This window comes from Triticum aestivum, chromosome 2B, assembly GCF_018294505.1.
Source record: "Triticum aestivum cultivar Chinese Spring chromosome 2B, IWGSC CS RefSeq v2.1, whole genome shotgun sequence".
NCBI lineage: Eukaryota > Viridiplantae > Streptophyta > Magnoliopsida > Poales > Poaceae > Triticum > Triticum aestivum.
The window spans coordinates 705,754,388-705,769,610 of record NC_057798.1 but is presented as its reverse complement, the minus strand read 5'-3'; the positions used below and the strand labels follow the sequence as shown (position 1 = coordinate 705,769,610).

General features: G+C 43.9%; 1 protein-coding gene across 1 annotated transcript; it reads left to right on the top strand.

The window, feature by feature from the left end:
* The first annotated feature begins 13,771 nt into the window (after positions 1-13,771).
* LOC123042214 (cysteine proteinase inhibitor 6-like) lies at positions 13,772-14,359 on the top strand. Its single transcript, XM_044464714.1, has one exon. It carries the CDS (start codon positions 13,865-13,867, stop codon positions 14,249-14,251), a length of 387 nt encoding a protein of 128 aa, XP_044320649.1. The 5' UTR covers positions 13,772-13,864; the 3' UTR covers positions 14,252-14,359.
* The last annotated feature ends 864 nt before the right edge of the window (positions 14,360-15,223 follow it).

Genomic DNA, 15,223 nt, shown 5'->3' with positions numbered 1-15,223 from the left:
GCTCAACAGATCAGTTCCGCTCAGGATGGATTTGAACCACCATGTCTAAAATGCATTGAGCGTGATAATGCTACATCTGTTGCTGAATGTTCCACTACTGCTGCTGTTTCATTGTCTTCACCTACTGAAGTGGTTACTAACCCCTCTGCGGAGGATACCACAAGTATTGCTGATGAAAATGCTAGGTTGAAGACATTGTTGGAAACAGGGATGTACAAAAGTTTGAAGGGACATCAGACACTCTGCGATGTCCTCAAAAAGCAGATTCTGAACCGAAACCCTAGGAAAGAGGGTGTTGGGTTCGAGAGGAAAATGAATGCTGATGGTTCCTACTGGAAGCCTGAGCAGTATCCCAAAACCACATGGGTTGCTGCAAAGGAACCTTCAGTAGATCCATCCACTTTATCTGGATTCACCTGTGCTAATCCCATTGTCATTGATGAATCCTTTGATGCAAACTATAAACTGTTCAAAAATCAGAATGGTGAAGTGTTTGCCAGGTATATTGGTACTAACTGCAGGAATGGACCTCCTATGAAGAAGATCTGGGTTCCCAAAAGCTGCCTTGAGAATCTTCGTGTGAATGTCAGCATGACACCACCAGTGAAGAAGACAAACCCCAGAACAAAGGCATCATATGGTCCAACGGCTACTTACAAACACAGGACTCACTTGAGTCACCCTAACGCCAATGTTTTGCAGGGAAATCATACTCAGACTCATGAATATGAGCGTGTGTCTTCAAACCGCTATGTTCATAGAACTAAGAACTTTTCTGACTATTCACATGAGTATCATTCATCTCCTGCAAGGCTATTTGCTAGGGCTTCAAAGTTGAAATTCTCAGATGCTGCACTTAGACTCATTGCTTCTAAGCCACCCCTGAAAATGTGGGTGGTAAAGAAGAAATAACTCTCTTTTGCAGAATGTGGTCTCTAGCCAGCAATCAATGGCGTCCGATACTATTGGTGGGGACCTAAAACTCACTTGGACGCACGCAAAAGTGTCACTCTATATAACTCAAATTTGAATCACTTATCAGTCATACTATGTCCTAACTTTGATATGTGCTGTGACTGTCCCTATATGTGTCAAATGCTTATGCTTCACAACACTCTTGTGAAGCCAATCCTACTAACTGCACTGTAGGGTACATCACCAAAAGCTTCAGAGTGGATTATGGACAGTGGATGCACAAATCACATGACTGGTGATCGAAGTCTTCTCATGGACTCAACCTTACGTCCATCCGACAAGAGTCAAATCACATTTGCTGACACTAGTAAAAGCAAAGTATTGGGTCTAGGTAGAGTTGCAATCTCAAAGGATCAGCACATGGATAAAGTGATGCTTGTTGAATCCCTTGGTTTCAACTTAATGTCTGTCTCAATGCTTTATGACTTGAACATGATTGTGATATTTGGCAAATATCGTTGCCTTGTACTAATGGAATCTGACAAATCTCTAGTCTTTGAAGGGTATCGAAAAGATGATCTATACATGGTAGATTTCTCAGCAGGTCCACAGCTTGCCGTGTGTCTTCTCACAAAAGCTTCAGAATGCTGGCTCTGGCATCGAAGGCTGGGACATGCTGGCATGAGGAACTTACACTCGCTCGTCAAGAAGAAGCATGTCATAGGCATCGAAGATGTCAAGTTCAAGAAGGATCATCTGTGTGGTGCATGTGAAGCTGGAAAGATGACAAGGGCAAAGCACCCCTCGAAGACAATCATGAGAACATCTCAACCCTTCGAGCTGTTACACATGGACTTATTTGGACCTACTCACTACTCCACCCTCACAACAACTGCCTGTCTCTATGGCTTCGTCATTGTTGATGACTACTCAAGATACACATGGGTTCATATAATTCTTTACAAGACTGAAGTGCAAGATGTCTTCAGGCGCTTTGCAAATCGAGCAATGAACAACTATGGTGTGAAGATCAAGCACATTAGAAGTGACAATGGCACTGAATTCAAGAACACTGGACTTGATCTGTATCTGGATACAATGGGAATCACTCATGAGTTCTCTGCTCCATACACACCTCAGCAAAATGGCATCGTTGAGCGCAAAAACAGAACCCTCATTGAGATGGCTCGAACAATGCTAGATGAATACAAGACACCAAGGAAGTTCTGGCCCGAAGCTATTGATATTGCATGTCACATCATCAACCGTGTGTACATTCATAAGCTTCTGAACAAAACATCATATGAGCTGCTCACTGGCAAGAAGCCAAACGTCAGTTACTTCAAAGTATTTGGAGCTAGATGCTGGATCAAGGATCCCCATCACAAGTCAAAATTTGCACCTAAGGCTCACGAAGGCTTCATGCTAGGCTATGGAAAGGATTCACACTCCTACAGAGTCTTCAACCTTTTTCTCTACAAAATCGTTGAAACTGTGGATGTGAAATTTGATGAAACCAATGGTTCACACAGAGAGATTCTGCCAAGTACACTAGATGAAGCTCCTTCAAGTGAGTCTATCAAGCTGATGGGAACTGGTGAAATCATGCCCTCTGAAGCACAACCTGAAGAGGAACTTATCATCTGTGCACCAAATCAACCTGAAGACAATGCTCTGACCGAAGACAATTCTCCCAATGATGACAATGATCAGCCAGAACAAAATCTTCGTCCTGTGCATCCTCGTGTTGCAAATGAAGTTCAAATAGAGAGGATAATTGACAGCATCAATGCACCTGGTCCGCTTACTCGATCAAGAGCAACACAGCTAGCAAACTTCTGTGGGCACTTTTCATTTGTGTCAATATCAGAACCCAAGAAAGTTGCTGAAGCTTTTATGGAACCTGAATGGATTCAAGCCATGCAAGAAGAACTTCAACAGTTCAAGCTGAATAATGTTTGGGAACTTGTCAAGCGACCGGATCCTCGCAAGCATAACATTATTGGAACAAAATGGATATATCGAAACAAGCAAGATGAGCATGGTCAAGTCGTCAGAAACATAGCTCGTCTTGTGGCTCAAGGTTACAGTCAAGTTGAAGCAATTGACTTCGATGAAACATTTGCTCCTGTTGCTAGGCTTGAAGCTATTCGAATACTGCTAGCCTACGCAAATCATCACAATATCTTGCTATATCAAATGGATGTAAAGAGTGCATTTCTCAACGGCAAGATTGAAGAAGAAGTATATGTCGCACAACCACCTGGCTTTGAATATCCAAAACATCCTGATATGGTGTACAAGCTAAACAAGGCACTGTATGGCCTCAAACAAGCCCCTCGTGCCTGGTATGATACAATCAAAGACTTCCTGAAGAGTAAAGGCTTCAAACCTGGATCCCTCGATCCCACTCTCTTCACGAAGACATATGATGGTGAACTATTTGTGTGCCAAATATATGTGGATGACATAATCTTCGGATGCACCAACCAGAAGTACAGTGATGAGTGTGGGTACATGATGCAAGAGCAATATCCAATGTCCATGATGGGTGAGCTGAAGTTCTTCCTTGGTCTTCAAATTGGTCAGCAGAGGAATGGCATCTTTATATCTCAAGAGAAATACCTCAAAGAGTCTGAAGAAGTTTGGAATGGAAGACTGCAAAGGCTACACGACGCCAATGCCAGCCAAACACCATCTTGGTCCCGACGACAATGGTAAAGAGTTCAATCAAAAGGTATATCGCTCCATGATTGGTTCTTTGCTTTATTTGTGTGCATCTAGGCCAGATATTATGCTTAGTGTTTGCATGTGTGCTCGATTCCAAGCGGCACCAAAGGAATCGCATCACTTAGCTGTGAAGCGAATTCTTTGATATTTGGCTTACACCCCAACACTCGGATTATGGTATCCCAAGGGCTCAAGATTTGATTTGGTTGGATTATCGGATGCTGATTATGCTTGTGACAAGGTGGATCGCAAGTCTACATCTGGCACATGTCATTTTCTTGGTCGATCACTTGTCTGTTGGTCTTCGAAAAAGCAGAACTGTGTATCACTCTCAACTGCTGAATCTGAATACATTGCTGCTGGATCTTGTTGTGCTCAGCTTCTATGGATGAAGCAAACTCTCAAGGATTATGGCATCAATCTGAAACAAGTACCACTCTTCTGTGACAACGAAAGTGCCATCAAAATAGCCAACAATCCTGTTCAGCACTCGAAGACAAAGCACATTGAAATTCGTCATCACTTTCTCAGAGATCATGTTATGAAGAAAGATATAGATATCATGCACGTCAACACTGAAGAGCAACTGGCAGATATCTTCACAAAGCCCTTGGATGAGAAAAGGTTTTGCAAGTTATGGTGTGAGCTAAATATCTTGGAATCCTCGAATGTCCTGTGATCAGGCACACATCCTAACACTTATGCATGTTGATGACTTAGATGTGCAACACACAAAGTAATGTATGTCTTCAATCAATGAAGATTTACACTCTAAGTGTGAATACATTAACATGGAATTTGACTTCAGAGCGCCACGATAATTGTGCGCCGTGTCTGGGTCTAATACTTCCTATACGGTGGGTAACGCCACCACCAACTTTTCTTGTTTGAAGTGTTTCACTCAAGGCGTTATATTGCAATGACTTCGCATTTGGTTTGTCTTCAGTTTCAATTTGTCTTCATGACTTTCTGCACTATGATGATTTGATTGCTTTCTAATATATATACACTACTGTTCTGTCCTCTACAGCGTTCACTTATAGCTATGTCTTCAAGATTGAATCTTTTGAACTAAGTGAATGTGATCGGACCCTAACCTCTCTATGCTTCTATCTCAACACTATCTGTCCAAATCATATGCATTCTATTGAAACTGTCGAATGTCTTCTATGTGTCCTAGTCAGCAGAAGGCAAAGAGACAAACATTAAATCTGTTTTAAATGGCTTATCTTTACTGTTGAAATCTGGAGAAGCCGGAACAACTCTCCGACATGCCTGGCGGGCGTGGGAACGTGGGACTACTCTGAGTATGTTACATGCTTGCCACGTGCCCCTCAGATGTGAACCGCCAGGGGCACCTGCGTAATTGCGCTGGGTCTCTCACCTACTTATAAATACCTGTCCCATGCGGTAAAGAAATTCTTCTTCCACCTCTCCACCTCCGTCAAAACCCTAGCGCCACCGCTAGCTCGCGACGACGCCGGCGACGAAGCGCTTAGCTGCCACAACTTCTCCGACGTCGTCCTCACGCCGGCCGCGGACATCGTTCTCTCCGCCGTCGCCGTAGGTGTCCTCCGTCGCCAAGTTAGGGCACGGTGGGCTGAACTGCTCGGTCTCCCACTCTTCCCATCTAGCAGTTCGTCGTGCGGTAATTATAACTCTATTTTTACCACCTTTTTGATCTTCAAGATTCATCCTGTTTATCGAAAGAAGTTTCTGTCTATTCAAAGCTAGATCTATTTCGTCTGCATCTCATACTGCTTAGTCGATTCACTTAGATTTCCTATCTAGGTTGATTCCTCACTTATACTTGTTCACGGATTGGTACAAATCTGGAACCAACTCACATATATAAGTGAATGTCTTTGCATCATGAGGTCAATGTCTTCAAACTGATTTATCTTCAAAATCTTCTGAGAATGCATATGACCTCTTCCCCTTCCCTCGCATCTCTAATGCTGTCACAGGTACATGTCCGTGGGAGAATCCCTTGGTTCTCACAGTCTGCATTCGTTTGCAGAATACTTACAGCATCATATAAATTCTCCTGAAGCCAGTTCCTGCTTGACCAGCAAGCGAAAATCTCTGAAGCCTTTGAACGTATTGAAGCCTTTCAGTTTGAAATTCATGGCTTCAGAAAAATCTGCAAGGAAGGGTGGCAAACAGCGCAGAGAAGGAACATCCAAAGATCTGCCTGAAGACTTAGCAGAACTCTACAAGACAGATCCAGAAGAGAATTATCATTAGAGGAAGACGCGAATCCAATGGATTCGGCGCTATTGGGCTGAACAATGGTTCAAGTACAAATTCGTGACCAAGGAATATGTAGAGAAGTATGCTATCAAAAGTCCTTGGGGCGATATTCTCTATCGAGGCCTTCAGCCCAAGAACAGAGCTGAAGTTGTTGATCAAGGCGTCTATCCTTGCATGGTCCGTGGACCTCAGCCTAAGAGTGCCAATCCCACCTCATTACTCTGGTGTCGTGATGATGCCCTCTTCAAGCGCAACTTCCAGCACGCAAAGGCTTCGGTCAAAGAAAACAAGAAGACATTGGGATTAGACTTCAATCCTGGTCCCTCTGCTCCTCGTGCTGACGGCTCTCGTGATGCAGAACCAAATGTCATTGGCCCCTTCGCCAACCTTGACGGCCTCATCACTTACATCATGGTCCAAGGTGCCAGAGTAGATCATTCTAACAATGGTGCTGACTCTGATGAAGCTCCTGCTCCTCCCCCAAAGCCGCAGAAGCAAAAGAAGTTAAAGGCTTCAACCTCAGCTGCACCTCCGAAGACTTCTCATGCGAAGCCCTTGGCCACTGCACCTCCTGAAGCCAGTGTGCAATCTGAAGATCTGTCCAGTGTCTCCAAGAGAACGGACAAGAAGAAGCAACTTGTTAGACCATCTGATCAAAGAGCCTTGACTACTGCCGCAATTCTGCGTGAAGATCCCATTGATCTATCAAGTGATGAAGATCTTGCAGATGATGCCCTTGAGCAATTGATCAAAAGCAAAGAAGAAGCAGAAATCTTCAACAACTTGCCTCTCTTTGATGTGGCAATTATTCACAACTTCATTGATGAATGGTTCGATACCCCCAGTGTCAGCTTTGACGATTTACAGCTTCCCATTGTCCTCAGTGTCGCCTTCAATGGCGCCATTGCTTCTGAGCTGGTTATCGCTCAGTGAATCGTTGAGCTCAAGAACAAGATTGATTTTGAGAAGGCTCAATTCAAGAAGCATGTGGCCAGTCTAAGTGTTCAAGACGTCAAAAACTTCAAGGTCATGATGCATGAGCTCAAAGAAGCCTTTCTCAAGAAGCGTCAAGAAGCTCAAGGCTCTCGCGAGTGTATGAAGAGTTTGCCTGATAAGTGTGTGCTTGCCTACAATGAGGCTGAGAAGCGAAAGTCACTTGGCTGTCCTGGCATTGACCCCAGGATGGCTGCAAAGAAAAAGAAGAAGTTTCCTGCTGACCAACCCGCACCCTCAAGCCAAGAAGCCCCTCGCATTATCTTTCCAAGCAGCTTGACTGGCTCGAAGACAAAGGTCACAACAACCGCTTCAGAACAGAAGAAGACAAGGGCTGCAGAGGCTGAAGCCAGAAAGAGGAAGAATACTGAAGCCTCTGATGCTACTCCCTCCAAGAAGAAGCGCAAGACCAAGAAAAATCGGGCTGCTCCCACAGAGCCCCTCATGGTTGAACCCATCTCAATGGTTCGCCCTGCGTCTGAACATCAAGAAAGATAGATTATAGTCCATGAGCCTGCTACCACAGAGGCTCATGTGGCTGAAAATATTCCAGCAGCTGAACCCAACGCTGCTGAAGACATTGGTCAAGATGACAATGTAGCTGATGATGAAGTTCTTCCTCAGACCAAAAATGACTTGATATCATTGCCTGTTCATACGAACAGCGAACTCATCAGCATTGGTCGTCCATTGACACCAATTGCTCGGGATGCATCGTGGGCTGATCACCCACAACAACTCCAAGACTCCCCCAGTACTCCCCTACAACAACAACAAGCTACCCCCAACGTGCAAGAAGAGGATGAAGACGTTCAGGCTCAGCCAACTCCATCTCCTAAAGTGAAGCCAGCTCTTCGCAGGCTTCACAGAGGACAAAGGCCTGAAGTCCCTCTATCGAGCGTTCCAGAAGGAGAAGTGCAACGTTCACCTGTTGCACGGCAAGTACTTTCTGAACCTGCTCCAACTGTGAATGTCTCCGAGTCTGAAGCACATGCTGCTGAAGACATTCCGGCTGCATCAGCCGAAGAAATTCAAGAAGAAGTGTGTGTACCAACCCCCCCCCCCAGTGATTGAAGAAGAAGCAGTTCATGATCTGAACGTGTTTGTGCTCGACCCTCCTGTTCGCCAAGAGGAGGTTGAAAATGTTGAGGCTGCCACCACCAACGTCAATACAGCCAGTGACGTAGTCATGGCTGATGCTGATGTGGAGCCTGCACTAACTGTGCCTGAAACCATTGAGGCCACTGTGCCTGAAGCAAATGTGGCTACTGAACCTAAAGCCAATGAGGATGCTGCACCTGAAGCCAATATGACAACTGCTCCCGAAGCACCTGTCGTGCAGCCTGCCTCCGATGTTGCCCCTGCTCCTGTTTCGCCTCCAAGGCCTCACACAATTGAGCAAGCATACAGTCATGGTCAGCTCACTACTGTCCGATGGCCCATTCTGGTGCCTCCACCCTCTGCCTCAGGACCGCAATTTGACTATCATGTTGAGCATAGGCCCCAAGTGCAGAAGCCAAAGCCCAGGTTGCCAAGGTTTCCAGGTACTGCCAACTCCCTCGGGTCCTTCAATGCTAATGGCTTCAAAAGCCACAATACCTTCTTTGTCAGCGCCAAGAACCCCTACTCCAAGCCAAGCATATCATCAGATAGGTTCTGGAGCTATCAGCAGAGAAGCTATTACTCATGCGTGTTATATGATCAAGGGCGCATTTTCCCTCATATGCGCCTTGACACTGAAGCCATTGCTCGACTGCCGTGCTTAGAAGAAGCACTTGATTGCTTTCGAGATGCTCGTCTGCTCCATTTTGTGACAGACAAAGAACATTGGAATGAAGAGCTATTGCTTCAATTCTATGCCACTCTGCACATTCGCGGTTACTACAGAGACATCAAGACTTGGGTTCTCGAGTGGATGACTGGAAATGTTCATCATGAAGCCAAAACTATGGATATCATTGAGCTTACAGGGCTAGCCACTCCAGGAGAACTGTATGAGCCTAACTGTCAGCTACACCGCAATGCTGTGGAGAGCATCTTTCATAAGCCAGAACCCAATATGAGCCAGATGCTGAGCATGATGAAGCCTTTGCCATCTGACGCTGAGTATCCCACACATTTCTTTGTTGAAGACCTTGAGTTTCTGCCTCGAACCATATACCATATCATCAGGCGAACTCTATGGCCAGTCAAGGGACACTCATCAGCGGCCAAGCTTGAAGGAGCTATGAAGACTTTGGTCTTCTATATTCTCAATGGCATCAGCTTCAACACTCAGGAATTCTTCATAAGGCAACTTGCTGCTTCCGGCTCTGACCTATTTGGTCTGAAGTTTTATGCTCCATGGGTCATGCGCCTCATCAAGCGACACTCATCTGTCAATTATGAGCCCTCTGCTCGCAATCATATAATATTTCTACCAGAAGTTGATATGTTAGTTGATGCTATATACCCTGATCCTGCCAAGAAGCCTCTTTGTCTTCAGAATGCCGAGCACCAAAGCTTCACTCAACCCATTGAAGGTGTTCAAGCAGCAACCAGAATCTATCCACTTGCTGGTAACACTCGTCTGCCTCATCGAGCACCCACTGAAGCCACAGAAAGCACTATTGCCCAAAGGCGTCCGAAGCGTTCTCGTGTTCTGAATGACCGAGAACTTCTTGTGGCCCTTCATCAGAAACAGGATAAACATCACTTTTGGCTCAAGAGACAGATGCAAAGCCTCTTGGTGGATGTCAATCGCATTCGCAACCTTGCCACCAAGAATGCCTTTGTTGCTCATGAAACTTGCCGGAGGTCATGGAAGAGTTTGACCCTGCTCAGTGCTGAAGCGGATCTTCAAGATGATGGCTTCAATGAAAGATTTCAGTTTGACTCCACTCCTCCACAGACTGCTACCCTGCGTCGAACTCCATATCTTGAAGACTCTGAATATTCCTCCTCCGCGACAACAGTTAATGCCAGAGTGATCGATGATGAAGATGACGCTACTTCACCACCTCCAACTACTGCGCGCATCAACACTGCACCAAGTTCATCTGCACCGCCAACCAACGACAACGACCCAGCTGCTTCACCTACTCATGGCGAGTAGATGCTCTATGTCTTCAAACCTTTTTGGTCATTACTGACAAAAGGGGGAGAAGCGTATGAGTTGATAGTCTTCAAGCGGGTTGATATGGGCGGTTGCATTATATTTTGCTGCGTGCTTACAACTCTTGCATTTTGATACATTTGGTTCTTTGAGTTGTAACACCTAAACTTGATGGTCTTCTGCTACTTATGCTACGTGTTTGCTTTACTCTGATGCGATGATAAATTCCGCATGTGCGATGATAACTTCCGCACTTAGATCATTCTGCAGACGTCCATTTTCCATTATGCATGTCATTCCACTTGTTATATCATTTCATGCATGATGAATTATCTTCATAAGTTGAAGTGGATCTCCACAAGTACAACCTGCCATGTGCATTTGCAATCCAAAAGCAAATTTACTTGCACATCTTCAGGGGGAGCCCTTGCAACTTATGAAGACAATTCCCTATCCTTACAATTTCACATACTTTATCCCCGTTGAAAACTTCAACCAGTTTGTCATCAATCACCAAAAATGGGGAGATTGTAAGTGCATCTAGTGCCACCCCTAGTTGGTTTTGGAGTATTGACGACAAAGTTGGTTGAGGGACTAATGTGTTTGTGAGAATTGCAGGATAACGCAGGTAGTGTCCCTCATTGATTCGGTTTACCTACCGGAGATGACCCCTAAAAATGTATGAAGACATTGAAGACAATGGTGGTATGAGAATATATTCATATTGAAGACTATGACATGAGAAGACACTACGTGAAGACAATGGAGCGCGAAGATTGTGTGGTTTCGTCGTTTCCTTTCTTCTTTGTTGAGTCATAGGAACCACCGTACTGTTAAGTGGGGTCCAAGTGAACTAAGTCAGAGTGACTGAAGTGATGCTCAACCCAAATCCTATGTCTTCGAGCGAAGACAATGAGAGCAAATCTTATCCAGAGCTGGATGAGTCAGCTTTGCTTGTAGCCCAAGTAAAGTTGTCGCGTGTGTTTGAAATCTGACCGTTGGAACACGTGTCAGTTCCTTAGTGACCCAGGGTCATTTTGGACAAATCAGGTTGGGTTGCCTAGTGGCTATAAATAGCCCACCCCCTACACCATAAATTGGTGGCTGCTCAGAGTTTGTGCACGGCTTTTGTCGTTTGAGAGCAACCCACCTCGAAGCATTTGAGAGAGAGAAATCCTTGCGAGGACAAAGCCCAAAACACCCAGAGCCAAAGAGTGTTAGGCATCACTGAAGTCTTTCTGTCTGTGTGACCTGAAGACTTATTACACTTGAGGACTGTGTATCCTCCAGCCGGTTAGGCGTCGCGTTCTGAGCATCCAAGAGTCATTGTGGATTGCCGGTGAACGAAGTCTGTGAAGGTTTGGAAGTCTCCCTTGAAGACTTACCAGAGTGATTGGGCGAGGACTGGGTGTCCTTAGCTCAAGGGGAATAAGGTGAAGACACGGTCTTCTGAGTTAAATCTCAGCCTCCCTAACCAGACGTACAGTTGTCACAGCAACTGGAACTGGTCCAACAAATCCTGTGTCTTCAACAAGCAACTGGTTCTATCCCTTCCAACCTTACCTAAGTTTGTCTTCATGAAGTCATTGCTTATCTGTATATCTATTTGACTTCATTGCTTGACTTCTATTGTTGATTGGCTTCACACTATCTTCCATCTTGATCCTTACTACCTTATAGCTATTAGTCCCGTGCTTTCACATCATTACATACTTGATTATGGCCTGTTTAGGGTAGTTTATCTTCTGCTGCATATCAATTAGGTTGTTTCTGTTGTTTGTCTTCGAAACTTCTGAGTTGTGAAGACTTTCATAAAAATCGCCTATTCACCCCCCTCTAGTCGATACTAGCACTTTCAGTGTCCCTCATTGATTCGGTTTACCTACAGGAGATGACCCCTGAAAATGTATGAAGACATTGACGACAATGGTGGTATATGAAGATATTCATATTGAAGACTATGACTTGAGAAGACATTGAGTGAAGACTATGGAGCGCGAAGACTGTGCCGTTACGTTGTTTCCTTTTCTTCTTTGTTGAGTCATAGGAACCACCGTACTGTTAAGTGGGGTCCAAGTGAACTAAGTCAGAATGACTGAAGTGATGCTCAACCAAAATCCTATGTCTTCGAGCGAAGATAATGAGAGCAAATCTTATCCAGAGCTGGATGAGTCAGCTTTGCTTCTAGCCCAAGTAAAGTTGCCGTGTGTGTTTGAAATCTGACCACTGGAACACGTGTCAGTTCCTTAGTGACCCAGGGTCATTTCGGACATATCAGGTCGGGTTGCCCTGTGGCTATAAATAGCCCACCCCCTACACCATAAATTGGTGGCTGCTCAAAGTTAGTTCACGGCTTTTGTCGTTTGAGAGCAACCCACCTCAAAGCCTTTGAGAGAGAAATCCTTGCAAGGACAAAGCCCAAACACCCAGAGCCAAAGAGTGTTAGGCATCACTGAAGTCTTTCTGTCTGTGTGACCTGAAGACTTATTACACTTGAGGACTGTGTATCCTCCAGCCGGTTAGGCGTCACGTTCTGAGCATCCAAGAGTCATTGTGGATTGCCGGTGAACGAAGTCTATGAAGGTTCGGAAGTCTACCTTGAAGACTTACCAGAGTGATTGAGCGAGGACTATGTGTCCTTAGCTCAAGGGGAATAAGGTGAAGACGCGGTCTTCTGAGTTGAATCTCAACCACCCTAACCAGACGTACAGTTGTCACAGCAACTGGAACTGGTCCAACAAATCCTGTGTCTTAGTGTTTGTCTTCGTGAAGTCATTGCCTATTTGTCATACCTGTTTGACTTCATTGCTTGACTACTATCGTTTGTCGGCTTCATACTATCTTCCATCCTGATCCTTACTACCAAGCTGCTATTAGTCTTTGTACTTTCACATTATTGCATACTTGACTATGGCTTGCTTGTTGTAGTTTATCTTCCGCTGCATATCAATTAGGTCATTTCTATTGTTTGTCTTCAAAACTTCCACGTTTTGAAGACTTTCGTAAAAATCACCTATTCACCCCCCCTCTAGTCGATAACTAGCACTTTCAAAGTGTAATACTATTTAACTCACGTCATAGAACAAGTTACTACTCAAACATCGATACAAGGATGTCATAAATCATTAGAGGTTAAATCAGTGGTTTTGATATATTTTTTTACTATTCGATCCTTTTGATGACTGCCACACATTATGGCGGTGGAGTATATACTAGCTACCTCCATAGTCAACAGTAGTATAGCACCTAGTCCAAGTTCACTGACAACTCTTACATTACAAGTGGCTACTACCACCTTCTCTAGCGGTAGAGCATATTAGCCTACTTCACTTTTTAAGATTTTCCCCATTTCTTTGACCCAAATATTCCAACATTCCAGGATAATACTATCCATTCCAATTAAATTTTTGATCTGAGTAGTCTCCTTCTAGATGCCTTTTTGGGTGTATATCAATTAATACTAAAATAAAAGTAGTAATAGATACAACATTAGACTAATTGTTGAATATTTGTCTAACCGTCACACCCAATAAAATCTTGCGGTCAATCTCATTCAAGATGCCTATATTTCGGTATGTGTCCAATTAATGTTCGCAGTAAAATGTTGTTTTAAATTCATGTTCGGATATGCATCTAATTAATGTGTGGATAAACGTAGTAAAATGTTGTCATAAATGTCATTTTAAATTCATGTTTGGATATGCATCCAAGTAATGTTTGCCTCCTGTAGTGATGTCTATTTAACCACCCCCGTCTCGATTGTTGTGGAACCACTCACATTGCCAGTTCACCAGAGCCCCACATAAACTGACTTATTATATCAAGATCCAAAACCTCACTAGCAAACCAAAATTTTCATCATCGCAAAGTTTATACGCCATGAGGACAACCAGTTTCCTACTCATTGTTGTTGTTGTGATCGTGTATGCCATCGATGTACCAGCCACGGGCTATGGTGAATCGATGGGAACCCGATTGTGGAACACGACAGGAGCTAATGGATGGGAACCAATCAAGAACATAAATGACAAACACATCCAGGAGCTTGGCGATTGGGCGGTGTTGGAATTCAGCAAGCGTGTGAACTGCCTGGTCAAGTTCAACAAGGTGGTGAGTGGCAGACAACAACTCATGTCTGGCATGAACTATGAGCTCATCATTGATGTGGCACACTTTGAGGGGAAAGATGGAAAATACAAGGCAGAGTTGCATGAGCAGGAGTTGACCAAGAAACACCAACTTCTCTCCTTCATGAAGGTGAACTAAGCGGGAGGAGGAAACTTTGTTAACAATAATTGTGTTCTTGGAATTATGTTAGCTCAATTTTTTGTCCAATAATAAATTATCATCTCGCATTGCCATGTGTTTTTAAGGATCAAACATCTACAACTTGATTATGATGAGAGAAGTAAAAGCAAACACATATATAATTGTGTTCTTTTCCTAGGAGAAGGAAGATTTGTTACCTTCGTTGTAAACTCAGGAAGGTTCATGATATTTCTCCCAGCTAGACTTAAGAATGTTAATATGGATGCAAAAAACTTACAAAGACTAACAAGTGCTTCAGAATCAAAACCATATTAGTACTCATATCACTAAATTCGCGAGTTCCAGTGAAAGTCTTAATGCATTCGTACTCAATAGTTTTACCTACTATGTTACCTTTATCCATTTCTCACCCTTAGTTGCTGGAAGTAATAAGATTAAGAAGATCCCAAGCTTCCTCAATAGTTTTATTATTAAAACATCCTCAGAAAGAACTATCAAGTACTCCCTCCGTCCCATTATATGTGTCTCAACTTTGTACTAGCTCTAGTACAAAGTTGTACTAAGCTTGAGACATTTATTTTGAGACGGAGGGAGTATTTGACTAACATGAGTGGGAAGCTTTGCATAAAAGTTACTAGCTCTTTGATAAAACTATTACTAGTAACTTTTTTCCCTCATAAAAGGTTGGGCCATGCCCTCTCCCGCATAAGTCCGGAATTTTATATATATATATATATATATATATATATATATATATATATAGTGGGTCTAGTCTGATAACACCTCTTAAGAGTCTTATTCTGCTAACACCTGGCTTATTCTGATAACACAAATGCACTGCCCCGCGTACCGAACCGAACACCGCAGCGCCTCACAAAAACAAAGTTTAACGACGTCAAAAAACTCTCAGCCCCATTCCCCATGACCCACCCCCAACTTTCTCTCGATCCACCTCCCACCCACCCCACC

Coding starts and splice junctions, on each gene's coding strand:
- LOC123042214 (XM_044464714.1), top strand. CDS start 13,865: ATGAGGACAACCAGTTTCCTACTCATTGTTGTTGTTGTGATCGTGTAT.